The sequence below is a fragment of the Drosophila bipectinata genome, chromosome 3L (genome assembly GCF_030179905.1).
Source record: "Drosophila bipectinata strain 14024-0381.07 chromosome 3L, DbipHiC1v2, whole genome shotgun sequence".
In the NCBI taxonomy this organism is placed as follows: Eukaryota; Metazoa; Arthropoda; class Insecta; order Diptera; family Drosophilidae; genus Drosophila; species Drosophila bipectinata.
In genome coordinates, this window is record NC_091738.1 from 6,500,783 (window position 1) to 6,528,607 (window position 27,825).

Consider the following 27,825-nt stretch of genomic DNA (forward strand, 5'->3'; position numbering starts at 1 on the left):
TTGAATTTTAATTTCTTTTCGTATATTTTTGTTGCTGATCTTTTTATATGACAAACTTAGACATTTAGCTTGAATTTTAACTAAAATTTAACTACCACAGATAGGTTGCAATTACATACATACATGTAAATGTATATGTCTAATATATTAATTATAGATATACATATATAAAACATACATACATACATCGCGATATAGCTGTTACAAATAGTTACACGTACAGATTTTTCAATTTTCATGCCATTTTCATTCACAATTTCTTTCGAGGATTAGGCCTTGAGATTTACACAAAGAATTTAATTTATAATCCATAGGTGTGTGTAGAATATGGAGCAGGGGCTGGGCATGGGCGAGGGACGAGGGGCGTTCTAATCGTAATCATTTGAATGAGGTCTCCCGAATCGAAGATGCCACTTAACTAAATACATAACTCTTGCACTAGGCTAAAAACTAGACAAAATGATAACTAATTAACAATTAAGGTAAACGTTTATTGGAAATCTTGCAGCTTCTGCAAAGCATGTGTCCAGGATGGTCCGATCCCTGCCGCCTCCTTAGACCGTCGTGTCCGGCGCCGGGGATATGGGTTGCTTGGACTCGGACACCTCCAGGGATCGCCCGTTACCGTTGGCGGCACCCTCTTGGGGATCCTCCGGCGCAATGTCGATGCGATGCGCCTTGCGCCACACCACCAGGTCCATGAGGAATGCCAGGAACATAATGCCAGCCGTGATTCCTATGGATATGGGGGTTTTATTAGATGAGTTCTTTTGAGCTGGAGACTGATCACTTACCCAGGAAATACTGCCTGAAGGTATCCGTATCGTAGAGCGAACAGGCTCCGTGCTTGCCACACACCGATTTCCAGATGAGGCAGGCGGAGTCCACCACAGCGCCGTAGATAATGGGGCAGGGTACGTTGCCGAACAAACCGATGGCCGACTGTATCACTCCCATGGCCATGGCCTTGTCTGAAAATGTAAAATATTTAAAATTAAAAGACATTCCTCTCCTCTAAAGTATATCCTACCTTTGGGATGTGTACACCGCATGACGAGAAGCATACTGCCCACCTCGGAGGTGGAATGCATGAATACGCAAATGGCAAAGATCAGTATAAAGTAGATGAAGTTCTTGCAGTTATTATCACAGTAACCGTTGACCGCCTCCTTAGCTAAAAGTTGGAGGAGGAAACTCAATGTAAGCCAAAATAGTTTTCGGAGAGGAGGACGCGGATCTCACCACCTGGAATGCAAGCACAGTCGGAGTAGAGGGTGCGATTGTCGCTGGGCCGCAGTGAGGAGCTAGTGCATCCGGCGTGGCAGGCCGAGATGTACATCATCTTGCCCTCGGCGCAGATTGGGGCAAAGTTCTCCATATCACAGGTACAGTTGAGGGCGGCGCTGCACGTTGGCTCGATGAGGGCGGGACTATAAGGGATTATATAGTTATTATACTCCCAAAAATGGTATAGTTTCCCTGGTACCCACCTATTGGCATTCCTGGGCTTGTAGCCCGCAAAGTCGTCCATGCTGCACCCGATGAACATCAGAATAATCATGCCCACGGAGTAGGCGATGGCGGTGAAGGCGATCCAGGCAGCCACTCCCCGAGCTGTGGGCTTCCGCTTCAGGATGAACAACCCGGAGATGACAATTCCAATGCCCATGACCAGGATGCCGCAGAAGGCGGCTATCATGTTGGCATCATAGGTGGCCAGACGGAACTGGGTCTCCAGGTATTTGGGCAGGAAGGTGTACAGACCAGCAATGGGAAGAAGGTGGAACACACAGGAGGCAGTGCGGAACATGAGGATATCGTTGCTCAGTTGGCGGCGCACAGTCTTGGGAAAGTCTGTAAAGGACGAGGAATCGGTGTTTATTATATTACTGGTTATATTACTCATACGCAGTGTTGCCTTAACTTTGATTTCAAGCCCAAATCTCTCAAGAAAACTCACCTTTAAGCTTCGGCTTCTCCTCCGGTTCTGCAGCTGGCACGGGAGCTGAGTTGACCTGACCTTGAGCCTGGCCCTGTCCCTGGGACTGCTGCTTGCCTCGGAGTTGCTTGGGAAACGAGAACATGGCTATGGAAGCCAGCAACATCAGGCTGCCAATGGCCACTGGTCCCAGCCACCAGGCGCCGATCCAGCGGGGATCACTGGCATCAAAGCCGGGATTGGAGAAGTTGACATACCAGCGGGTGCAGAAGCTCCCAAAGATGAAGCCAGAGGCTGGACCCAGGATGCGCATGCCAATGGTGACGGCCATGTACATGGGCGACTGCTTGCTGCCGACATTGTCGTCGATGTAGGGTATTCCCAAAGTGGCCACCGCCGTCTGTCCAATGCCGGAGCTCAGCAGGCTGCCGAAGAAGATGCAGAGAACGATGACGGTGATCTTGGAGTGGGAGGCCTGCTCCTGTTGGCGTTCCTCGTTGCACTCGTTGCCAGAGGCACTGGAATTTCCGCCCAAGTGGCACAGATTGGGGTTCAACTCCCGACTGGCGTTGTGCCACATGAGGGAGGAGTCATCCGCCGGCGAGAGCATCTGCGGCTGCTGCTGCAGGATGACACTGGAGTGCATGAGCTGCTCCCCGAAGATGAAGTGGGGCAGGGCGCAGGCGAAGGCGGCGATGGAAAAGAGCACCATGCCGCAGGCGATCCACCTAGGCCGGTGGCCACGGCCGGCAAAGTAGGTCAGGAGCATGGCGGTGCAGATCTGGCCCATCTCACTGGCACTCAGCAACAGGCCCGTGGTCTTGGACTTGATCTGGAAGAGCTTCTCGATCGTGGTGATGACCGAGACGAAGTAGGTCATGTACATGCCCTGGAGGATGTAGGCCAGCAGGAACACCACCATAAAGACGTGCGTCGAGGCGAATCTCCGCGCCCACCTGGGCCGGCACCCAAAAAGGCCGCAACTGGAGCCGGCATCCTTGTTGGAGGCGGAGCCACCATTCAGATCAGAGTCAAAGTCGGACTCCTCGGATTCGCTGGAACGGGGTGGTAGTTTGTAGCCACCTGTGAGTGGAGCCTGCTCGTGGGCGTACTTTTCGCTTAAACTGTGACCGTGACCGTTTCCGGTTCCGTTGTTGTTGCTGCTCAGCAGGCCACCTCCGTTCTTCAGATCCTTCCACTCGTTATTGTTGCTGGGAGCGGTCTCGTAAAGGACAGTGCTCGGTGGGGATGTGCCCACCTCTCCGTTGGTGGAGCCATTACTGTGCTGCGCCAGTAGCGGAGTAAATGCCTGGCTGGAGTCCCTACGAGCTCCATTCTGATGGTAGCCATTCCCGTTGCTCTGACTATGTCCGTTGATGGGCTTACCCACCTGACCTGTTGCGGCCTCCACATCCCCGTTGCTCTTCATCATTTTGGATTTCTATGCTGGATTTCTTAATAGACTTGGTAGGTCGAAAGGATTCGTGTCCTTTTTCAAGAGCTTAATCTCTGTATAATCTCAACTTTATTTCTAGTTGCTTCCTGTTTAGTTATCTTCTAGGTGGTTACTGCCTGTTCCATTTTTCCCGGCTATGAAAATGGTATTTCACCCTCAAGTCGATTCATTCGATTCAGTTAGTGGCCCAGAAAACGAGGTAGATTGGTTGATCTGGCTGTGATGGCTGTTCTGGGTGGTTGTTATTGTTTGTTTGTTTGTTTGTTTTTTCAGTGATAACAGCTTTATTGTATTCTTTGTTTCAATATGGCAGTGATTTGTCTGAAAATACAAAAAAATGCGAAAATATTTTAGATTATTTTCTTGAAATAGGTAACTGAAAATATCTTAGGGAAACCCCTGGTATAGGCCATGGTATATTATTAATTATAGATAAGGTAGATAATTATAGATAGATTATTTTATTAGAAAATTTAAAGCTGTATGAAAATTAATCTCTAAAATCTGAATAATTAATTTTATCCTTATATATTTCTTAAAATTCTTTAAAAAAACTCCTGAAATATATGTTTTTTTTAAGACTTACTTGAGTAAGTCCATAAAATAAAGCCAAATACTGATATTGTTTTTTTTCGCACAATCCTCTCTCTCAACGCGAAACATTAAAGTTGAGGTCCCAACGCAGACTGCAAATAAAATCGCAGAACAACTGAATACACACACACACAGACACACTCGCATAAAGGTCCCTTATCAGCCCGCACACCCACTCTGGCCAACCTATGCATGTGTGCATTGAAAACGCAGTTGTGGCCACAGCCCGCGACAAGATTCTAGCAATTCTAGCTCCTAATGCCCAATAAACGTTTTTTTTTTCGGCATAGCTGATAACGTGGGCTATGCAAGTTCAAGGTTATGCTGATAAGCAGTGCTTATATTAATTGTAGAATATGAATAAATTAAAACCATTTCTGCCACAAGTATTATTTTTTGGTATGCCTGGGTAATTTTTGTGCAGAACAAATATTAAAACAGTATGTTCAAATTCCATTCCCATATCTTATTTTTTCACTTTATTTATTTAATACTTTTTTTTGAGTTTGCAATAAAATTTCAATGTCAAATATTCGCAAAATTTGTTCTAAACACCATTTGGTTGTTGTTGTCGGTGGTTGGTGGTTTATAAAAAGGAATGACGGAATTTAATTTCACTTTCTGCCAGCACAGCCCTCTATGAGTCCATTGCAATCGCAACTGACTGGCTGCAGTCGCAAATCTTATCATTAAATGGCCGACCTCGATGATAAGGAAAGTGAAATTGTTGCAAAGTGGGTGGTACTGAGGTGGTGGTGGTACCCAAATAATTCTCTGAAAGTTATAGTACTTATAAAGTACTTTATTGAGGTACTATATTTGGTTTTTAATTCAAATTTTATCAAATAGGAAACTCTATTTTATTTAACAAAAGATTACAAAGTTTTTAAGCCTCTATAAAATGTCTGTAATTAATAAAAATATTTTATTTTTAGTTCCTATCATCTAATTTCTCTCAGTGTCTAAAATGTAGTAGAGAAATGCAAACCAAATAGCTTCTTTTTTGGCTCTAATTGTTTTATCTTTTTTTGTGCTTAGCCCCCCAATCGTCATAAACTTTGGCCTTGAATACTGCTGTGCTTTTTTTTCTGGTATTGGTTTTCTTTCTATTTTTTCATTCGATTTTATTTATTGCGCATTTTGCAATTTTAAATGATGTTTTTGATGTTTCATTGGAATGCGGTTGAATATTTATTTTATGCCTAGGAATGGAAGTAGCACGTGCTTAATTAGCATTTTTGATTCATCCAAAAATATAATGTCGAGCAGATGAAATTGAAAATTCCATAATTTATCATGTTTCATAGTTTGTACAAATAAATAAATTTTTAGAACAAGACCCTATATAAATTATTAGAGAAAATAAAATAAAAACAGAAATTTAAAACCCTTTACCTGTGACATCACATCTTGGGAAGTAAATTCCTCACACAATGTGGAAAATCTGAAGGAAATCTACCTTTATTTATCTCGACTACTGCCGCCTTATCTGTTTCACACTTTCCCACAGTATTCTCCAGTTGGTAATCCAACCGGGTGACGTAGATGGCCCAACAAAGCCAGAACGTTAGTACACCGTTGCCACTTATCGCCACCATCGTAATCTCCACAGCTCCTTGCCCCCATACTCCTCCCTCTAGCGGCCGCGGCCGCTAAACGTATTCCAATGCACTTGCCAAGGGGAGGGGTGGGCAGGGCAAGAACCTGGACCGGGACCCTAAACTGAACCTGAACTCCTGCCACCAGTTACCAGTTTGAGTTGCACGCCGAAGGCTCATTGAACCCGCCACCCGGAGCAACTGGCCATATTCTGGCCGAACCATCGGCAAATATATGGTCATGAAGTCGTTTCAGTTCTACCATATGTTTATGTAAGACCCGGACCATCTATTGGCTTTAATTTGGCCTGATAGATCGGTAATTGTTCAATTTGTTGCAAGTGTCCGAGTGACAGCCAGAGATTGCCGATTTATCAGTGTCAATCATAATAAATGCAATTAAGCCCACCAGTTTAGGCCTATAAAAATATTAGGGGATGGATGGGGGGATCGATATGTAGATTGAGGCAGAGGTTTCCATTTCAATTGGGCCCCCAGCTATCATCATAAATACAATGTGAGAAAATCGACTCTTGATTTTACACCAAAGAACATGGAATGAAAATTGTTTGAAAAATGATAGAAAATGGGGCAAATACTTCATTCCATTAAGACAGTTTTCAAGGAAAAAATAGTTTGTTTCTTAAAACCTTTATAAATGGTAATAATATAGTAGGGATAACCATTCTTTGTTGGCTAGTGTAGCTAGAATAGTTAAGCCAACTCAGAAAAGCAACAAAAAAATGGGGAGTTGCACTTTTTCTCTGTCCGTGGCGTGTTGATTTTCCGGTTTTCTTGCCATCTTGCAACACGTCTCGCCTCTTCCCTCTTCCGTCTTGAAGTCTTCCGTCTTCAGTCTTCTGTCTTCCGTCTTCGGAGACGACTACGTAACTGAGTTATGTACGCGAACGTACATACATATGAGGCACTGGGTGTGTGTGTGTTTGTGCATTTGAATTGCGCAAGCGCAACTATTGCAAATTGCATACCAAGCAGCTCAGTGGCTGCTGCATGCCAACATGCAACAAAACCAGACACGCGGGCAACGTGCTGACTAGACGCTGACAGCAGCAATATCAACACAGCAACAGTACAACACAAAAAGCACACCAGCAGCAACAAGCAAGTGCAAAAGCCACAAAAGAAAGCAGCAACAATAGATAGAACACGGAGAAAAATGGGCAACTTTAAGAAAGTTTAAGATAAAGTTTTCCCAAGTCGAGGATAAATGTTTAGGTTTACGAAATTTTGAAAAGTTATGTTAAGCTTGAGCCTAAGCTAAATGGGAAATTGTAAGAAAGTTTAAGAAGTTAAGAATTGTTATTAATTGAAGTTATTAATTGTCTTGAGCTTAAGCCAACTTTTAATTTTAGCCATTAAAAGTTTATAAATATATTGTTGCTTCTTTTGGCTCAGTTTTAAGTTACTTAAGCCTCTTAGGAAATTATAAAAATCCTCCTTTTCTAATATTTTCCCCCTGTGTATTGGCATTGAAAGTAAATTGCAGACTCGACCAGCAACAGATGCCAAGAGTAGAGGTACAAGACCAAGTTAAATTCAAGCCCCGGAGTAACAAGACAATATCTAAGATGCCGAGTGGAAAGAGGCTTGGAAAAGTGGTTTGGCCACATTTCACTTTTAGCATAGAAACGATTTAGAACTTGTCTGCAATTGTGGCCAAAAAGTACCTGAGATTCGCGCAATCGGATAGCTGGATAGCCGACCAAGAATCTTCAATCAGTTAAGAATGATTTTGCTCATAAATTGCAGTGAAAATTATTTTCGTGATTACACTGAAACTCATAAGATTTATTTTCTTGTTTATTGTTTATGATTTTTAGCCCATACATTGACTCACTCTGTGGGTATATATTTCTCTAGGGTCTCCGATTTGTTGACCAATCAGAAAAGTTCATATGTCTGTCTTCTGGTATCACAGTGTTTATGTTTGTATTTTGACTTTGACCTTCACATTGAGAACTGAAATTTGAACCAAAAGCCCGATTTGTGTAAACAAAATGTTAGACAGACAATAACAACAACAAGTCCACAGCTCGGCTTTGACAAACGATTATAATATAAATACGTGTGAGCCACTTTTATATGAATATTCAGCTTTGTATTCATATATTTTGTTTAATTTTTAGGGTAAATTATATTTCACCCTAATTTCAGATTTTTTTTCTGGCTTAAATGAGCCGAACTGGCAGTGACTCAACCTTTTGGGTATTCGTGTAGGTACACCAAGTTAAATTAATTTTATTTATAATTTGGTAAATCCTATTATGGAAAATTCATTCGATTTTTATCGCCGCACATCAAACAGAGACGCCATAAAACATTTCGAACAAGCACACGGATCACTGAAATCGGGGATTATAAAAATTATATTGAGACACTTTGATTTTTCAATACATATATGGGTTATTTTGGCATATGTTTGCTTTCAGAATTTGGTTGTTTTAAAGTGGAACACTCGTGTAAAGGCCATGAATACAAGGAACATGATTCATGGCAACACAAAGGGTGTGGCTCTTTTCCAAAAAAAAACCCAAACAATGACAAAAAGTACTTAAACATTTGTAAGCTTTAAAAGGTATATTTTAAAACAATGAAATGAATATGTAATGCCCTTACTTTTGACTTTAAACCTTTGTATAGAGTAATCCTCTAACATGTTATTTTCCTTACTGATATTCTCGTATTTTATTTGATTTTATTTTTGAAGTGCAACTGCTTTCCTTTATGCGCACATTAATTTGGCGTCGAAACAAAACTTCCTTTTTGACGGCGCTTGTTAAAGCTCTCAGAAAGGTAAAAAACACCAAAAAACAAATCAAAAATAAACAAAAAACATATACGAAAGCAAAAAAAAAAATTAACAAGCTCAAAATGGCAACCAAGTGTGCATAAATTTTTAAAATGCCCGCAACGGGCCAAGTCACAAAAAAAAATTTAAAATACAAAAAAAAATTAATGAAATGCAATCAGAAAGGCATTCCAAGAGAACTGCATTAAGTCGGACTTTTGGACATGGAGAGTCGGTGCCAGTTTTCAGGACCAGTGCTACCTGGTAACCGCTCCAATTCCCCTCAAGAAATTCGTATCTCGCGTGAAGATCAGTACATGGCGCTGACGTGACGTTCTCAACAAAAAACCCAAAAAAATAAATAAAAAATGCTCAAATTTATTTCCCTTCTGGATATATACAGATATGTACCTATATCAGGGAATATAATGAATAAATGCGAACGATTGCTTTTTGCTTTAGTAAAGAACAGTTTACATTTGTCATTTTTGGAAAGACAGTGGAGCAAGGATTAAAAAACCTTTTGGAAACCTCGAAACCTTTTCAAAAAATGTTGTATTGGAATATATGGAAGTTAAAGATTTTTATAAAGGAAAGTACTATATAATAAAACGCACTAATACTCAAAAGCATTATAAATTTTAAGAAATAAATGGTTTCTTAAGAACAATATTCTGGAATACTTTTTACAGAACAGAAATATAAAAAAATCTTTTCATAAAAAATCATTTCATCATTTAAAAACCTCTTTAAACCCACTGTTTTCTTAACCAAAAAAAAAAAGAAAGCTCTTCCTTCCAAAAAACCCAAAAACCAAAACCAAAAAAAACAAAAATCTTAATTTAAACAGAACCTTTTTGGCTGATTGATTGAGCCGACGATTTAAGCCGACCAACGTTGGCCCAGGACTTCTGGTCCTGCCATGAGGTGTTAACTTGTCTTAAATGTTCTTTGGACCGTAATGGTACCGTTATGCGGCTAATTGAATTCTTATAAATTGTTCGCTGTCATCGTTATTTTGTGTTCCTTCTTGGGATTCTTTAAATTGCGACTAAGTTAGCATAATTTATTGTATTGTAGAGTTGTAGCCCTCTGTAGAGCGAGCATTGATTTTTGCAATTAGCAAGCAATTATACGGCAATGAGCAACAAGATTGGCTCATTTGCATATCATCGAGAGACATTTGAAGTGTTTTGGTTCTTCGAGTTAGTACACTCAAAGTGTCAAGTGGAGGGGAAGAAAGAACCGAACCCCAGATACCATACTATACCCTCAGAAACAGATCCATAGAAATTCGCATAGAAACCAAAACTGTCTTCGGTTCTCATTACTCATAAGTATTTGTTTATTAAAGTACTTAGCAGGTTTTTTTCGCCAGCATTTTCAGCTCTTAGCCCCACAATGGTCTACCAAAGCCCTCAAAAAAAAAAAAAAATTATTTCAATTGTTTAGTGGAAAAAAATCCCTGCATAATTTTTTGGTGAGTGTGCGTGTTTGTAATTTTGTATTTATTTATTTTTTATTTTTTGGGGCTCGAATCTTTTGTAAATTTCCACTTGGCATTTTTTGTGGCGTTTCTTCTTTGGCTTCATTTGGCGCCTGTCTTTTTATGGCGTTCCATTTTAAATTAGTTGTTTACTTTTTAAAAAAAAAACCTTTGAATAGAGTTTGGTTTTTTTATTTGCTTGTCTACTTACTTATTTGTGGGGCTTGAGTTTCTTTAGTTGAAAGTTGAGAACGTCTACTGAAAAAATACAAATAAAAGAAGGGAAATTGTTACTCAAGTTTATATAAGTCATTAGTTTGGTATGCAAGTTATGGGCTTATAATGGCATCCCTTAGGGTCCCTTAGCTTAGCTTTCAATTTAAATAATTTTCTAGTCTTATAAAAATGCCATAAAAAGAATCGCTTGTGTCTGGACATATTTATGTGGGCCATAAACCGACGCTTTGTTGGGTCATAATAATTACACTCAAAACGATTAACAACAAAAAACGGCAAACAAGTTTATTCGCCAGCAGTGCGTGTGAAAAAAAATTGCAACGTATATGGGATCTACAGAACCTCTTAATGGGGGCAACGAGTACAATAAATGTAAAATGCAAATCTTGTCTACAAAAATAGTTGCTGACGCCTCAGCCATGCCGTCAAAACAAAACAACAACAACAAATATGTATAAAAATAAAAGATAAATGAGCACAGTTTTGTCTGTGTGGCATGTATCGGTGTGGGTATGTATCTGTGTGTTGCCCAAGCTGCATTGCATTGAGATAGGTCAGTCACATATGCAGACTCGAGTGCAGCGGACTCTCAACTGCAGCCGAAGCTTTAATATTTGCGGTTACTGCTCTAATTACGCTGCCTAGGGGTTGGCCCAGCCCCCACCACCCTCCTTCATGGGCATCGAGGATGCGAATTAAATCTGCAGGCAGGGGAGGAAACGGGTTTTATTTTCTCGGTTGTAAAACAAAACTTACACAATCGCATCGGCTCTCTTCGCTCTCGCGATTCACTTTTCTTTGTGCAATTTCAATAATTTAGCAAAAAATGCTCTTTAACACTGCAGCTGCACAAGCGAAGAGAGCGAGAATGCAATGCAAAGAGAGCCATGGCAGCGTTTTACTGCACTTTTGGCTTACTTGCACTTTCTGCTGCACTTTTTTAACAGAAAAAGTAGTAGATTGGGAAACGAAGGGATTTTTAATTTAATTTTTTAATAAATTTATCTACTTTATTTAATACATTTATTTGTAACTTTTATTACTAGCTCCATATTTTCCTGAGACTTACTCCTTTTTTTGGACCTAGGACAACACAGATGCGACTGAGGCAGGGAAACTCTGCAAAAATTTTCCTACCCCCAAAAAAGCTTTATACCTACAATAATAATAAAAAACAAAAGTAAAAGCAAAAGCTTTCCTGTTAAAAAAAAAGGATGAGGTGCCGAAAGCTGGGTCATGGGAATACAGACAACATAATACTTATTGCGCAGTAGACGAAAAAAAGGGTCTATCCCCAGTCTAGACAGGTGATTATACAAAAAAAAACCCGGTGAAATTCGAGCCTAATAAACCTAATAAATACTCCCGCCATTTTGATGGTGACATAATTAGTGAAAGTGAATTTGAAAACAATTGCATTGTCTAAGCTTTTTCGCTCTTAAGTGCAAAATGAAAACGAAATTCAAATTCGAAATGAAAACGAAATTATTGCAAAATCTAAGCACGCACACACATTCAGGCGCCTAACGGTCTCTTAACTCTCTTTGGCTGTAGGTGCTCTCTTTTATTTCGTATCCGCTGGCATGTGTGTTGGTAAAGTGCATTGACTTGTAGGCTCGTTGTTGTTGTTTTATTTTTTTTCTATATTTGAATGTGTTTGGGTGTGTGTGTGTGGTGTGTGTGGCATGTGGCCAACATTGCAATGGCCAATTCCAATTTGTATTTGGCCTGATGCGGCTTACAATTGTTGATTACAAAATGCAAATATCATAATGTCGGGTATTTAGCGAAGCGTTAAAGGAATTTAAATTCAAATGCTTAGTTATCCCATTAAAGCAATAGATTATATTTGACTTTACTAATAAAAATCTATAAAACAAACTCTACACTTGTCACACAGGGCGTATGATGAATATTTTTTGTAAAATATCGCGTATACGCCCCACTGGCAAGTCACTTTACTGCCCCCCACTCGCCATAAATAATCTTTCGACATTGTCGCATCCATTCACCCGCATGCATTGTATCACAAATTAGCAGAAAATCAGTGTTCCCAGCAAAGAATAAGAAAGTGCAACGGTTGGGTGTAAAAACTAGTTTAGTAGGAATTTAATCGGTCGCATTGTGCTGACAGAGTTACGTGGCGGCTAATTGAATAAGTGCCCAGCTCAGATTGGATCGAGACGAATGTGTGCTAAATTGATTGAAGCTGCAAGTAGCGGCAGAGAAGACAGTCAGTGCCATAAATTAACGGACGAAACACGAAACAAGTCTGCTGCCGTTGTGGCTGCTGTTGCTATTGCTGTTTCTGCCACAAGTTGCATATCATACTATAATTTCCACATACAACACACACACAAAAAATCACAAAAAAGTGGCGCCCAAACGGAGACAGAAAGCGAAAACTGGGTCAACCTGATGCAGAGCAGCCTACGCAGCCCCACAGCTCCACAGCTCCGTTCACATTCACATCCCCACCTCGTCGTCTATCTATCCGGGCGCAGACGATACTACAAATATGTAACTCAAAAAGATATGCAGCTGCAGATGCATGCCAAAAAAATAAAATAATAATAAATACTATGGTGTGTATAGAAATAAAAGCAGATCCAACTGAAGAAAAAAGAGTGTAACCCACGTTTCGCTTCATTTGGCCCGCACTGGAAAAGTAGAAACGGCGGCAACACGGACGCCAAATTTATGTCTGCTGGATTTCACCCACGCAGCTCCCAATAATAGCAGAAAATTCAGGCGTACCAGAAGTATGTGGCATCCACACAAAAATCGGTAGCCATTCGGTAGCCCCCGATGACTTTGTTATTTTTATTTTTTTACAAGAAAAACAAGAATGGAAAGCTTACATTGGGCTTATATTACATGCTTATATACCCTTGCAATTAAGTAGCAAAAAAAATTTTTTTTTTCCCGATTTTTTCGGGACTGCTTAAGTGCAACTTATGAGAATCGAGGAGGAGGGCACTTTTATTTAATTAATTATTTTTAAAAATTTTATTGAATATATACCAAATTAAAGTATTTTATGGAATGTTATTGTACGCAAAACAATGATACAATTTTACTCTTCATTACCATTTGACTTCTAGACGCCCTTAAAAAAGGCAATAAAAATATGGGGTTTTAAATGTTCGTATTAAGGTACTGAGGTAGTTTTGAAAAATGTATTATTATTTTTTTCCCTATGGTCTCCAAAATGAATAAATATCAAACAAGAAATAAAATTTGGGACACGGATCATATGGCCAAAAATAGAATCTGTAGGATTTTCCAACTTTCTATCTTCAAAAACACGAAAGTAGGGTCCTTTCCGATAGTTCAGTTATAGGGCAGCTATAGGATATATTTTCTCCAATCCTGACCCGATTCTCAAGCGGAGTACCTTAAACGATTTCTGGGACGATTCTCCACCATTCTGCATCATAATCCTGAGACAAAATATTTTTTAAATTTTTTGTCCATTTTTCGTGATGGGATCCTTTAAAAATGGGGTTTTCCCCGTAGGGTCCACTGTGATGGCTATATCTTTCCCAATTCTTATCCGATTCTCAAGCGGAGTACCTTAAACGATTTCTGGATCGATTCGCCATCATTCTGCATCAAAATCCTGAGAGAAAATATTTTTTAGATTTTTTGTCCATTTTTCATGAGGGGTCCCTTGAAAATGGTGTTTTTCCCTATAGGGTCCACTGTGATGGCTATATCTTTCCCAATTCTCATCCGATTCTCAAGCGGAGTACCTTAAACGATTTCTGGATCGATTCGCCAGCATTCTGCATCAAAATCCTGAGAGAAAATATTTTTTAGATTTTTTGTCCATTTTTCATGAGGGGTCCCTTGAAAATGGTGTTTTTCCCTATAGGGTCCACTGTGATGGCTATATCTTTCCCAATTCTCATCCGATTCTCAAGCGGAGTACCTTAAACGATTTCTAGATCAATTCGTCATCATTCTGCATCAAAATCCTGAGACAAAATATTTTTTAAATTTTTTGTCCATTTTTCGTGATGGGATTCTTTAAAAATGGTGTTTTTCCCTATAGGGTCCACTGTGATGGCTATATCTTCCCCAATTCTCATCCGATTCTGAAGCGGAGTACCTTAAACGATTTCTAGATCGATTGTCCACCAATCTGCATCAAAATCCTGAGACAAAATATTTTTTAGATTTTTTGTTCATTTTTCGTGGTGGGATCCCTTAAAAATGGGTTTTTCCCCTATAGGGTTCACAGGGATGGCTATATCTTCCCCAATTCTCATCCGATTCTCAAGCGGAGTACCTTAAACGATTTCTAGATTAATTCTCCACCTATCTGCATCAAAATCCCGAGACAAAATATTTTTTAGATTTATTGTCCATTTTCCGTGATGGGATCCCTTGAAAATAGGGGTTTTCTCTGAGAGACTAGTTCGCGTAGAAACAGACAGACGGAAGTGCTTATATCAACTCAGAAGGTGATCCTGATCATAAATATATATCCTTTATAGGGTCGGAGATGGAATACCCTCTGCAAGGGTATAAATATCAAATTATTCACAAAACCCTATAACTCTTTTAATAAAAACTTTCCACACCTTGAACCTCCTATAACCCATAAAATTTATTATTATACATATACATAATTATATGTACAAAACTTTATTGTTATAGGCCTTTAAATTTCCTCATTAATTCCTAAAATATGCATAGAGTTTCACTATAGCCTGTGAATACTGTACAGTCTACTGAGAGCCGGAGAGAGAGAAATAGAGATAGCGAGATGGAGATACTGCTGCTGCTGCCGCTGCCCACAAAGTCGTGATTCCGCCTGCAACAACGTTCACTTTCAAAATCAGTGAAATGTAACCGAAAAAAAGTGAATTGATGTTGCATTGTGTTCGGCTGTCTGTTTGTTAGCTATTCGCATTATTCACTTGGCTTACAAATAGAGGTTAATTTATTGTGACTTGATTGAGTCGCGCATGCGCATAAAATATGCAAGAGAAACTGCCTGTGGGAAAGGTAAGTCAATAAATTATACAATTATTTTGATAAATTTGCAATGTTAAGAGTGGGAGTATATCTTATCAAGGTGTTGGTCTTATCAAAGTTTATTAGGCCTACAAAAATATAGGCCTTATCTTAGTATGAAAGTTTTAGGTATAGTATTGGTCCTACCACAATGCAAAATTTTTGCCTCAATGTCAGATTCAGTTTAAGAACTTTACTCACACTCTGAATGCAGATACAGATGCCGATACAGATGCAGATGCAGTTACAGCTTGAGATACAGTTGCAGATACAGATACATAAGCATGCTTGGCATGCAGATAAACATCCGACGAAGAAACAGATGAAAACCGCGTTCACTGCATCCGACAACGACCTTCGGCGCCGATCTGACATTGAACACTGGCTATAAATGGAGGCATGTACTGGTGAACAATGCAATGTGCATACACTGAGCGAAATATTGTGGGGTTTTTATAGATATTTCCTAAAGAAAACTCTTAGATATAGTCTTTATAAGCCTTGTCTTAAGGTCTAAGCTTCATACTCTAGTTTCGTTTTTAGTTTTAATATCTAACTACTTTTTTTCCAGTGTACATTCAGTTGACATAATTTATCCAGTGCACATGTAAAGTGTATATGTATATGCCTGGCACTTTTTCGCATTTAGCCAATTAACTCAACGGGCCAAATTCAGTCGGAGACGGAGATGGAAATGGAGATGGAAATGGAAATGGTCAATCCGATCTTCATGTTGCAACAACAGTGCTTGCTGCCTGCTGCCTGCCACCGATGCTGCTGCTGCTGCTGCACTTGACTTACTTGTATTTGGTGCTGCCAGTGTCGTGGCAGTTGCAGTTGCAGTTGCAGTCGCTGTAGCTGTTGCCATTGCCGTTGCATCTGGTAACTGCCATCGCCATCGCCATCTGCGCAATGCATTTCACTTTCATTATGATGCAGTCAGTTTTTGCCACTAAAAATGGCAACGGGGCAATGCCAATGTGTGGTTTTTCCAAGCCAAAATGAAAACCAGTTGACGGTCGGTCGGTCTACCCTCTCTCTCTCTTAGTCTGTCTGTTGGTCTTTCTCTTTCTGGCTAGTTGGTGGCAACCTCAACAGCAGCAACCTTAACAGCTGACAGCTGTGTTGCACTCACCTGGCTTACCTGTGTAGGCGTCGCTTTTCGTCGCTTTTCGGTTTTTCGTTTTTGGGTTTTCTGTTTTCAGTTTTCAGTCTTCAGTCTACCAGTCTTCAGTCTTCAGTTTTCGGGTCTTGGCTTTCGTCTTTTGTTTCTGCTTCGAGCTGCTTTCGTTACTTGTTTTTACTTTCTTCTAATAGATCGTTAGCTGTGCCATGAACTTGCAATTGATTGCTTATTGTTAAATGCAAATGGAAAGTCATTTTCCATGCATTGCTTTTTATTTTATTTCCACAATGTTTTGCTTTTTTTTTGTGTTTAACGCTTTGCCTGGCATTTTCTTTTCCTTTTCGTGGGTTTTCATTAGCGGTGCGGGTCGGCATCGGCATCGGCTTTCCCGAAATATTTTTCCAAGCGGGTCAAGCATTTTCCTTCGCATGTCGCATTCTTGACTTGCGTTTCTCGGGTACATATTTTATTGATTTGCCAGCTGAGTAAACGGAAAGCGAAAGTAATTACCTTTCGACGGATGGACGGACACACCCACCCACCCACTAACGCACACCTCCACCTCCCACACACGCACACACCCATCTACACATTCGTGCTTCCACAGTCTTCTTCTCAAAACGAAGATAAATGCATTACAACCCCCAATTGCATTGTCGCATGTGTGTGTGTGAGTGTGTACGCCTCTTCCTGCCCCACCCCGTTATCTCCCCCCCACCACCCCCCTCTCAGAAGGCCTGCCACCACCTCCTCGCCCCCCCTGCCGCACCACACCACACGCAACAGAATCAATTTTTATTGGTTACACAACGACGACGCCAGCAGCGAAGCAAAAGTGCATTGACCCCGGCGGCGACTCATGACTTTTAGTACTTCTTTGCTCAGACCCGAGAACGGGTAGTCGCCTTATCTTAGGCAGCTTGCCAAAATTATACATTATGAATATTGTCATTAAAGAATTCAATACAGTAAGGGCTTTAAGTTTGTTATAAAATATATGTAAAATATAAATATCATACATAAAGAGTGTATCAATTTGTTGTGAATTTTATTTGGAAATCTTATTTCTGACTTTGTATTTTTCAAATTTTAGTAATGAAGAAATTTCAAATATTTCTCTTTTTGTAAATTATTTGACTTAATGGTTGGAAAACTTGTAGAGCTTTTAAAGAAAATGCATTCTTTTTAAAAGAAGATGAGAAAGGAAAACATATTTTTACCCCTTTTAAAAAGTTTCTTTAAATGTATGATTCAAAAAGTTTATTTTTATTCTTACGAGAATCTTAGGAATCTTATTCTTACTTATAAAAATAATAATAAAAATCTATAGTCCTGTAGTCTATAAATATACTCAATCTAAACTTTACCTAGAAAACAGCCTTGATAATATAAACATTTTAATAATTGTTTATGAACCACTTATTTTATAATATTCCTAAATACTTGAAGCTTTTTGAAGATTTACCATTTCAATATTATGCTTTAAAATATCTGTTTTATAAAAGTAGTACAATTAAAAATAAGAAATTTAAGTTATAATTGAAATGTAATCTAATTTAAATTTAATAATCGATTTAGAAAGAGTAAAACACATTCGTTCATCGGAAATCCATTTTTCCTTCTCAATATTTCCTTCATTTTTTTCACCCCGGTCTTGTGTGTTTTCAGTTGAGTTACTTTCAGTAAATAGGCTACTGTTTGCCTTGGACAGATCTGTGGATCTGTGGATAGCGATCTCTGAAAGGAGGACCCAGCGCTAATGGGAAACCAACACGAAGTGCGATGAGGATTACTCTTGGTTAAACAATTTTATTTGCTTGGATGAATCATCTCTGAAACTATCTAATACTCGTCTATAAAACATATATAGGGGCTGCCATTAAAAACGCCAACGTCCCTGGATGCCACCACCATAGTTGTTGCGGTTCTGGTCAAAATTTCGGCTGGCCTGGGCGTAGGCGTCGATACTGCCACGCCCATCGCGACTGGTGTACAAATTGTGGTTGTACTGTACATTGGCCTCGCGTCCCACCTGATGATCCTTGGTGGCAGTGATGACCACAGAGCCACCTTCCGGGGAGCGAACGCGACGAATCAAAGGATAATTCTCCAGATAAGTTTCGGCTTCGGCCACCACAAGGTCCTCAGGATCGGGTAGGGAAGAAGCAGTCACAGCTGCCGCAAGGCAGAGACCCACGAAGAGCAGGATTCGGATTTTGTTGGAATACATCTTTACTCGTATTTGGATGAAATAGAACTGATGACCAGTCGAGGATGCTTGGAGGTTTTTATAGGAATCTCAAGATTGCAAAATGGGATTTACCTAGGCGGGGACTTCTGACCCAGATGCCTTTGTCTCTTATCTGCCTGGCAGGGGAATTTTTTTCAGAGGTACATCCCATTCTGGGATGCTTATCAGTATTGTAGCAATGCAAGGGGGTCATTTAAATAATGAAAATTATATATATTTCATTTTTTTGAAGAAAGAAATATAATTAAAAGGAAATATAAAAATAGTATCCACCTTAAATGTCCTTTCAAGAAGAGGGTGCACCAAAAGATGTACGTCTTTGAATGTATGGCTTAAGCTTACTTAAAACTAAATAACCTTTAAAAGTTAATTCTAGACAGATTATGAAAACATATTGACGCTTTTTCTAATCAGCCCGAAAGGGGGGCACGCTCTGCCATAACTTTTCTTTTCTAAACGCATTCATTCGATCGGCCTACGCAACAACTTTGAGATAACGCCGCACGCACCATCATCGGTGGGCTGAACAATAATCAAAAAAAAAAAAACATACAGGAAACCAGAACAAACTAAAAAATCATAAAAGAGAATTTAGTTCATATGAGTTCGTTGACACAGAAACGTAGAAATCAAAATAAAATCTTAGTTTTCCTCTGTGCGTATGATCCCCTTGCTTGCCCCTTTGACGCCCTAGATCGACCCACGCACTATTTTTAATACACTGGGAGAATATTTTTAAATTTGAAGATAAGAAATAAGTAATAGTCGCACTAAGAAATTTGTGGAAAAATCGTGATAAAGTATACTTCATATACCTTTAACTTAATACAAGAAGCTTTAAAATAAAATCAAATAAAACAAAAATTCTGAGACAGAGTCCAACTTGCGCCTTTTATTTAAGGGTATTTTAATTTTATTAGAAAAATTAATATTGCAAACCTATATTGGACTAAAATCTATACATTATAAATCTTATGTAAGTAAAATCTTAAAAGTAAGCTTTATAAAACGAAGAAAATTCAGAAAGTCCTATATAACAATTATTTTAATAAAATTAAAGAAGTGTTTCAATATTTTGTATTTATTTGCAAATATTCTTCTATTATTCTAGCCCCTTGTTTCTCCCAGTGAACTGTTCTACCTGTTGCTCCTTTGACTATAGTTATCGGCTCTTTAGATAGCGACAAAGTCGTCATTGATTAAAACACTCAAGTGTGAGTGGGTTCGGTTCTGTTCGTTTCGATTTTGGGGAATAAATAAATGCCTAATCGGAGGCGAAACCCTTGCCAAATTGTGATGGCTTGCCATGAACTTGACTTTCAATGGCGATTCATTCGCTTGTGAAAGTAAATTCTACCGAGTGCGCCGGCACTCTCTCAGTTCGCGACGAGAACTGATTTCTAATCAAAATTTTTCGAGTGCCGTAATTAGATGTGCGTACCCCGTGCGCTCTCGATGCGAAAGTCTTTCTTTTTTTTATTTATTTATTTTTATTTCTTGGCCCATAGATCATTTTCGGGTGAAAGTTTTTTGCATGTGTACGCTTTGCCGGCCATGTTTCTTTTCATTTACTTTACTGGACTATGGCGTTATCTATCGAATATCAAGTCGAGGCATTTACATCTTTTGTCACCTGTGGCTATTTATCTCAAGCCACCAAGAAGCATACTCCGCGGCCACGGGGCGTATACACAATGTGGCAGAGGCCGAGGAAAGAGGCCCGAAAAAAAAACAGAAACAGATAGAAAAGTGGAGACACGTGTCGATATCCGAGAAGTTGCCAAGTCATAATTGTAAAATTTATGGATCTCCAAGACGCACACATAGGGATTTTTTTTTATGATCAGCTAGAAGCAATTAAGCCGAAAAAATATCAAAATTCATTGAATGAAAGTCTATATAGCATTTGTATGTAGGTTTGGCCTTTCCGACAGCCATTTGTCTAGCTCCCAAAAAAAAAATTAAGAAAAAAAAGTTGAAAGAAAAAAATGCGTGGCGTACGCACGCTTTCAAAATAAATTATATATGCGGCGATGATACGATTTTTTATAGACAAATGCGTTTCTATATATCAGTATGTCCATTTGTTATTGCGGATATGTGCGGTACATATATTAATATATAATATATACCATCGGGTTTGCGCAGATCTTGTTGTTTTAAAAAAGATTTATTTGCCAAAAAGTATGACGATAAAAAAAAGCTGTAAAATACTGTATGCTTCATTTGCAAATGGGCTACTTTTGCGGCTACTCTGAAGTGTAGTGCGGTTTTTACTCTTTGAGTTTCGTCAACAAAAGATTGATGAGAAAAGATGCAGATTAAGATGAATAGAGGGGAAGGGCATTGGTCGTACAAGGAAGACGAGCCTGAAAGTTACAGTGAACTATAGAGACCCTTCTTAAGGAAAATGAGTAATATGTTTCATCTAAAGCTCATTTCAATTAAACTTTTTCCACTCAAGTTTAATAGAAAAGAGGTGAAGGTCATAGGTCGAACAAGGAATCCTTCACTATGTAAGTTACCGTAAACTTTAGAGACCCTTCTGAAGGGTATTAGAAAACATATTCATAAAAAATAATAACATTTGCCATTCTATTAATAGTTTGGTTTTTATTATCTGTTTTTTAAGTAGTTTATAAATAGTCTTTATTATGATAATAAGTTTGTTTTATTTATGTTATATTATTCGTCTAAAACCCATATAGTTTGCCAAAAATTAAACATTTTCTAGTCAAGTTCAATCGAAAAAGCAAAGACCTCTTCAAAATGAAAGGAAATCTTATACTTTAGCCATTCCAGAGTATCTCTACTGAGTTGTTGATGTTATTGTTGCTTGTGGTGTGTATATCTTTTTTTTTTCTTCACTTTTTTTATATTGTTGTTTTTGTTATTGTTATTGTTGTTTGTGTTATGCGTTGCGTTTAAGTCAAGTTCAAGGACTGTCAATTAAATTGAAATCACTTGCTAAAGACGCGACGCTGAGAGCAGCAAAACAAGCTTGGATCTTGGTTTCCAGATTTCCGGAGGCATCCGAGGCGAGGTGTACGGGGAGATAATGGCTGGGGGTAGCATCTGGAGACCCGCTTCTTGTGGCTTCTCTATATATATTTTATATATGTATATGTGTATTTCTGTGTATCTATGTGCTGCGGCCTTACGTCTTTAGTGTATCTCTGGTTTTTGTTCGATTTTGCACGCAGCTCGTTTACATTATCGTTGTTGTTGCCACGGATGCTGCGTAGTTACAGTGCGGTAATTGTACATCCCGAGGATGATAATGATGCTGGAGATTCTTCTTCCACTTTTGCTTATTCTGGATATATATTTTGTACTTTTTACGGGTTCTAGGCTGGTCTTGAATGAATCTTTTGTATGTCATCCCGACTCTGAGCCAGTCAAGTGCCACGAATCTGTCTCAAAACTGTTGCCATCCAACCTGATATGTAGAAATATTTGAAGAGAGGGCGTGCCACCAGAGAATAGGGGAATATGTATGGGAAAAATGGCATGATTTTAAGATTTCTAAAAGCCAAACTTTTCATGACTTTGGACTCTTTCAAAATTTGTCTAAAACTAAATTTTTGAACATTTAAAGCGGTAAGCACGACCCAACCCAACCTGGCCAACAATGCACGGCCAGGGGCAATTCCTAACTGTGTTTTTAGGCCAACTTTCAGTTTCTCGATATGTGAATCGAGGTTTTCATATCAAATGTGGTCACAGCCAGCGGCATGGGACTGAGACCGAGACTGAGACGCGACTCAAAATAAATGCATAATTAATGACGATTCGGTTGTAGGTATTTGTTTCTCCAGTTGATTAACATAATGCCAAATACATACAAAATTTATATTATCGTATATAGTGCTAGTATGTATATATACATATTAAGCTTATCAGTTGGAACTTGTGAATAAGACTTATTTGTGTTGAAAACTTTACACGTGCTTTGGGAAAACGAGTCCAGAAATATCAGCCCGTCGAACACTCGCTTTGAAATGTCGGAGCAAAGTTCTTGAATGTTTTCTTTGTGCGCCGGCCGATGACTAAATGATTTAGTCCATATTTCGTTTGTAAGCAACGGATTGGCTTTTAACAAAATGTCAATCCATCAGATACAAAAGCGAACAAAGAGGAAGTGCCGGTTCCAAAAACGGAAACGTCGAACTGCAGGGGGAGATCGGATAGGTATAGGTAGGTGTCTATATGGTCCCAGAGGAATACATAGGTTCTATGTGGAATTATTTGTCAATATTTGGCCAATAAAAAGCTTTTTTCGCTTCGTTTCGTTAATCAATACACGAAATTCGTTTTTGTATTTGCCTTTTCCAGCTTTTGTGTTGTTTGTTATTATTGTTCTTTATTTTTATTTTTTTTTTTAGAATATTTTGTATGCCAAGAATTTAAATTAGTAGTAAATCTGGTTTTCTGATTTCGGGCTCGTTCTCTCGATTCCCTCTACTTTTTCCTCGTCTCAGACAGAAGTTGTCTCTCCCTTTTTTTCTACTCGATTCTTGTTTTTAACCTGGCTCTTTTCGTCCGTTTTCTTCACTTTTTTCTGCGACGTTATTACAGGTGAATTTTGTAGATTTTTTTTTTGCCGGGCTTTGATGTTGTGTCTGTGCTTTATTTTTTACTTTTTTTTTGCAGGGACTTGGGACTCATGGCGCAAAAAAAGAGCAGAATCAGAAAACATATTAAATGAGTTTGCCTGAAATCGAAATGCTTTGGGCCATTGATCATTTATTGATCGGCGAAGAAGAGTTGGCAATAGAATGAGAGAACTTGGCCAAAATAAGAATGGAAACTTTATATAGAAGCATGAAGTTTTTGTTTTAATTTGCTTAGGCTTATTTTTTTTTAAATTAAGGATTTAAAAATAGCTTTTTATAGTTCAACCATAGCTTTGTAATGGTACTTATTGTTTAATAGGTTTTTACAATATAATCCTTATTTTTATTTGGAAATTAAGCAATCCTTTTATTCTAAGAGAAATGGATAATATCTTCTCGTATTTTAAAGTGTTTATATCTTGAAAAAAATACCATTTAATAAAATAATGTATAAATACAGCTATTTTTATATTCATATCCAAATAATAATCAGTTCTAGCCAAAAAATCTCATGCCGTTTAAGATACAAAGTTGAACTTTTATGTAAAACTTTCAACGTTTCAAATAAGAATGTTTTTTATTTATTTAAGTATTGTCATTATCTAAAATTGTCCAAAAGCCCTAACCGCAGTTTATTAATGTTTCACTTTCATATTTATTTCCTGATACTTTCAACAACATTATTTCGAATATTAAATTTTCGGGAAAAGTCTGACAAATAAATGACTCTGTAAATGTGTACTTATTCCATGGCGATCCAGCAAATATATCTGTGTTTAATTGGATAATAAAAATCAATGATAACGAACCCAAAGTGGGTCACTTGGGGAAGACTATGTGTCTTTTTCTGGTTTCTCTCCAGAACGCATTTACAATCAAGGTACCAAAAAGTGAAACTCTGTGATTCTGGGCTGCGGTATAAACATTTACACTTACATTTGATTAAACAACGTTTATTGACTTTGGTTGGTTTTTTTTTCTGGTTGGTTGGTAATTTATTTTAGTGCATTTCGCTGATTTTGGGCTTTCGTTTTGCGAGGCCCAGAGGTAGGACGCAAAAAACACAAAAATCTCAAGCGGACTGGCCCAACCTCCTGGTATCTGTATCTGCATCTGTGCATCTTTATCTGTGCGTATTTATTTTGGTTTTACGGCATGTAATTACCAAGAAAGAGAAGCAAAGAGTGGGCAGGGAATGCATTTTGTATTCCTTGGTTTTTGTATTTCTTTTTCTTTTCTTATCATTATTTTTTTCCTGTATGTATTGCGCGCTTTCTGATTGTTCGACCCTCTTCTGTTGCGCTTTTATTTGGGAAGCATTTAAGAAATTTCTTAAACTCATTACGATTTCACTCAATATAGCGCATCATTTTTGTAGGCCGACCCCGGCCGGCCGCTACACAAGCAACAACAACAAAAAATTACATGTTTCACTTTCTCTGGCGCCCACCAAAAATAAAAAGAACAACACACGGGGAGAATGTGTGGCAAGATAAATGCTTAGACATCGTCTGGTTCTTCTGAAGCATTCAAAAAAAAAATGTTTTTTTTTCTTTTCGGTTTTTGTTTTCTTTAGGCATCAATCAGAGAATATATTTCGAGGTTGCCTTTGAAAAGGGAAATTTCTTAACCCAATTAAATGGAAAATAAATGGAACTTATTTAATCTGGTTTTGAACAATGTATAATTCCAAGCACTTACTAGTGCGTACACCGCGAGTAATTTCTAGAATGAAATAATTAAGCTTTACTTACGCTTATCGCTCCTATTTCGCTTTCGGCCTGGAATTCTATATCTTTTTTTTCATTCAGAATTTGCTACGCAATTTACGCGTCTAATTTGCTACTGCCTCTGCCTATTTGCACTGTTTATTTGCTTTTTCACACACAGAATTTGTTGTTTTGAATTTTTTTTTTTTTTATTATTTTATTTAATTGCACACATAATGGACAAAATTAAATGCTATATATTCATTCGTATGTAAGTGCGGCAAAGACACGCACACAGCCAATTGAAAATTGTATTTCGGGCACTCACTGGAAACGAATTTGCACTTTAAACAATTACACTACATATATGAATTAAATTTTTGTAAACTGGTTTTTAAAAAGGGTTTTTTTTGTTGAGTTAATTTTTTTAATATTCTTGTTAAAACAGTATTTAAAGCTGGGTTGGTATCTGGCGGCCGCTGGCGCTTTTTTCACTTCCACATGCGAAGACGTTCGAATGGGAATTGGAAGTATCTGCTGGGAACCGAAAACCGAAACCAAAACCAAAACCGAATCCGATTCGAGAAGCACGAGCGACGCGTGCACTTACAACGGCGTCTGAGTGGAAAAAACTCGAGAATAAGCAAAGTGCGGCTCAATTTATACGGAGAAAAAACAGACAAGAAGATATAGCCGCAGATACAGATACACAGATACAGATATGATCGTCAGAACGCTGCAGGCAGCGTCGCTGCCTCGTAACAGCGAGAGTGTTTTCGCTCTCTTCGGCTCTCTTTTGCTCTGCTCTTTGCTGCGGGGGTGGGCTCTCTTTAGCTGCTATCCGGCTCTTTGGCTGTTATCACACTCTTTGCGGCCTGTTATCACAGACGTTGTTTTGTGTTTTGACTACGAAAAGTGTAGTAGATTTCGGGCATTTATTTTTTCTGGCATTATTTGCATACGCTCAATATGCACGACCCACATTGTTGTTGTTCGCACAAACAGTCGCGATTCCAAAATATACACGCACTCGAGTATATACACACCCGTATATATTCAAACCGACACAGATACATCCACGTACACACCCGTATATATTTTCACAGATACACACATCCACATACACTGAAAAGCGTCAGAGTTCCGCTGCCCGTCGGCTTCGAATACGACTGCAAACACCATACTGAAAGTAGCCGAAATTTAATCGTGTGCCAGCCACTGGGCTGCCTGAATGCTCTCTGCCTCGAAAACATGACAACGTTACTGGCAAACCCTTGAAACCTATTTTTTAAAATATAAAAAATATTTTCTTAGGGTATTTTTGAACTAAAAAATAGTATTTTCTTAAATTTTCAAATAATATTATTACTTTTAGTTAATGATTTGCGGTAATTACTCTGCTAGCTGTTAGTATACTGTTAGTTAGCATTGGAGCTTTCGAGGGATTTGGTTAGAGAGTAAGAGAGCCGGCGCAGTCGACGCTGGCAGCGCTGCTCTTTGGGGCTCTGTTAAACCGCCCCCACTGCTGGGGCTCTGTTCCCCAAAACAACTGCTGTTAAATTTTGATATTAGAAGTGGGACTCAGTTCAGTAACTCATATTATAATTATTCGCCAAAATTATGATGGTAGGTACTATTGAAAAAAATTTACAACAAATTGTAAAAATAGTAATGGCCAGCTTTTAGTTAAGAATGAATCTGGAATCTGGACTTCTAGATCTGCCAAGTATTGCCCAAGTTATACTCATACCCCACCACCTACAAATTTTGGTATATTTTAATTTGGGAAAAATTATTATTATTTATAAAAACCTTTCCATGTCCTTTATGTTTTAGCTTCCATATAATTAAACAAAAAATTTTCAAATTAATCAATATATTGGTGTAATCCTATATTGGCAACTTATTGCAATATTTCGCCAATAACATGCTGATCACTATCAGAAAGTGAATTAATATTCAGAAGTGCAGTGCACATATCAATTACACATTGGGCGCAAGGCCGTCTAGCAGTCAGGCAAAGTGTCAGATACCTGAGCTCAGCTATAGACTGAGTTCACGATACAAACGTATTACGTATCTATTGAATATTCTTTTGGCCAACTTCGATCGATATCGCTCGATTCGCTGGCTGGATTTGCAACTAGACGGCTAATTACGTGACATGTTAGACTCGAAAACAAGTTAAACACGATCGTTCGATTTGTGGATAATTAATTGCAGACATTGGATGCAAAAATACCAAAAATAAAAAACAAATTCACCTCGAAATGTGCATTGAACTTTTGTAGCTGCATTTTTTTGCTGCATACTGTTTTCCCTTTTCGTTGTGTGTTTTGTAAAATTCTAGTTTCAGTCGGATGCTGATAACCCATACGATGAACCTCCTGACATGGCGATATGTATGTCTATTTTTTTTCTTTAGGAGGGGGTGTTCTGGCTGTTATGGGGCGAGAAAAAGGCAGCTGAAGCGTGTTTGTGTAACTGTGTTGGGTGTTTCATTCAGCCTGCAAACAAATGCCAAGTAAATAAAGACAATGTTGGGGAAAAAAGAAATTCCTAAAAAAAAAACGTATTCGTTATTGTTTGTTGTATTGACAACATGGCTGGGTTTATCGCTAACCCTCGTCAGATCAAATAAACATATGGTTTCTGTAAAGTGAAAGGAATACAACTGATAAAGGTGGTTAGAATTATTTCTGTATTGCAACTAGATCCCCCACTTTTATTTATTTTAATCACTTTAAACAGGAAGCAGGCCAACAGATCACTTCTAGGAGCCAATGTGTGTCATTTGTGATAAGAAAAGCGCCATGTCGATGAGGAAGAACTATGGTATTGCACAAGATCTGACTCTGAATACAGTTTGCATTCCATATGAGAGACGTTTCCCACTCCTTTTGGGGTGCCGGCCTGCCTGCCTGCCATGACTAATTAAGTAACCAAAAAAATATCAAGAAAAACAACTCAAGTTCTCAG

General features: G+C 38.6%; 2 protein-coding genes across 3 annotated transcripts; both read right to left on the minus strand.

Moving 5' to 3' along the window:
* Positions 1–3: 3 nt before the first annotated feature.
* Positions 4–26,024, minus strand: Oatp74D (Organic anion transporting polypeptide 74D). 2 transcript variants are annotated; one of them, XM_017245919.3, is made up of 8 exons: positions 24,892–26,024; positions 10,094–10,140; positions 1,961–3,716; positions 1,491–1,854; positions 1,246–1,430; positions 1,031–1,174; positions 795–971; positions 4–736 (listed from the first exon to the last, which is right to left on the minus strand). In XM_017245919.3, the coding sequence occupies exons 3-8, from the start codon at positions 3,369–3,371 to the stop codon at positions 555–557; spliced, it is 2,463 nt and encodes an 820-aa protein (XP_017101408.1). In that variant the 5' UTR covers positions 3,372–3,716; positions 10,094–10,140; positions 24,892–26,024; the 3' UTR covers positions 4–554. The 2 variants fall into 2 exon arrangements, with proteins under 2 accessions (XP_017101408.1, XP_017101406.1); XM_017245917.3 differs by having other exon boundaries at positions 5–736; positions 1,243–1,430; positions 24,892–26,023.
* edin (elevated during infection) lies at positions 18,060–18,536 on the minus strand. The gene has a single exon (XM_017245921.3). The coding sequence runs from the start codon at positions 18,498–18,500 to the stop codon at positions 18,150–18,152; it is 351 nt and encodes a 116-aa protein (XP_017101410.1). The 5' UTR covers positions 18,501–18,536; the 3' UTR covers positions 18,060–18,149.
* Positions 26,025–27,825: the final 1,801 nt, after the last annotated feature.

Coding starts and splice junctions, on each gene's coding strand:
- Oatp74D (XM_017245917.3), bottom strand. CDS start 3,371: ATGATGAAGAGCAACGGGGATGTGGAGGCCGCAACAGGTCAGGTGGGT. Junction 1,431..1,490: donor AAGCCCAGGAATGCCAATAG/GTGGGTACCAGG, acceptor AATCCCTTATAG/TCCCGCCCTCATCGAGCCAA. Junction 737..794: donor CTTCAGGCAGTATTTCCTGG/GTAAGTGATCAG, acceptor CCATATCCATAG/GAATCACGGCTGGCATTATG.
- edin (XM_017245921.3), bottom strand. CDS start 18,500: ATGTATTCCAACAAAATCCGAATCCTGCTCTTCGTGGGTCTCTGCCTT.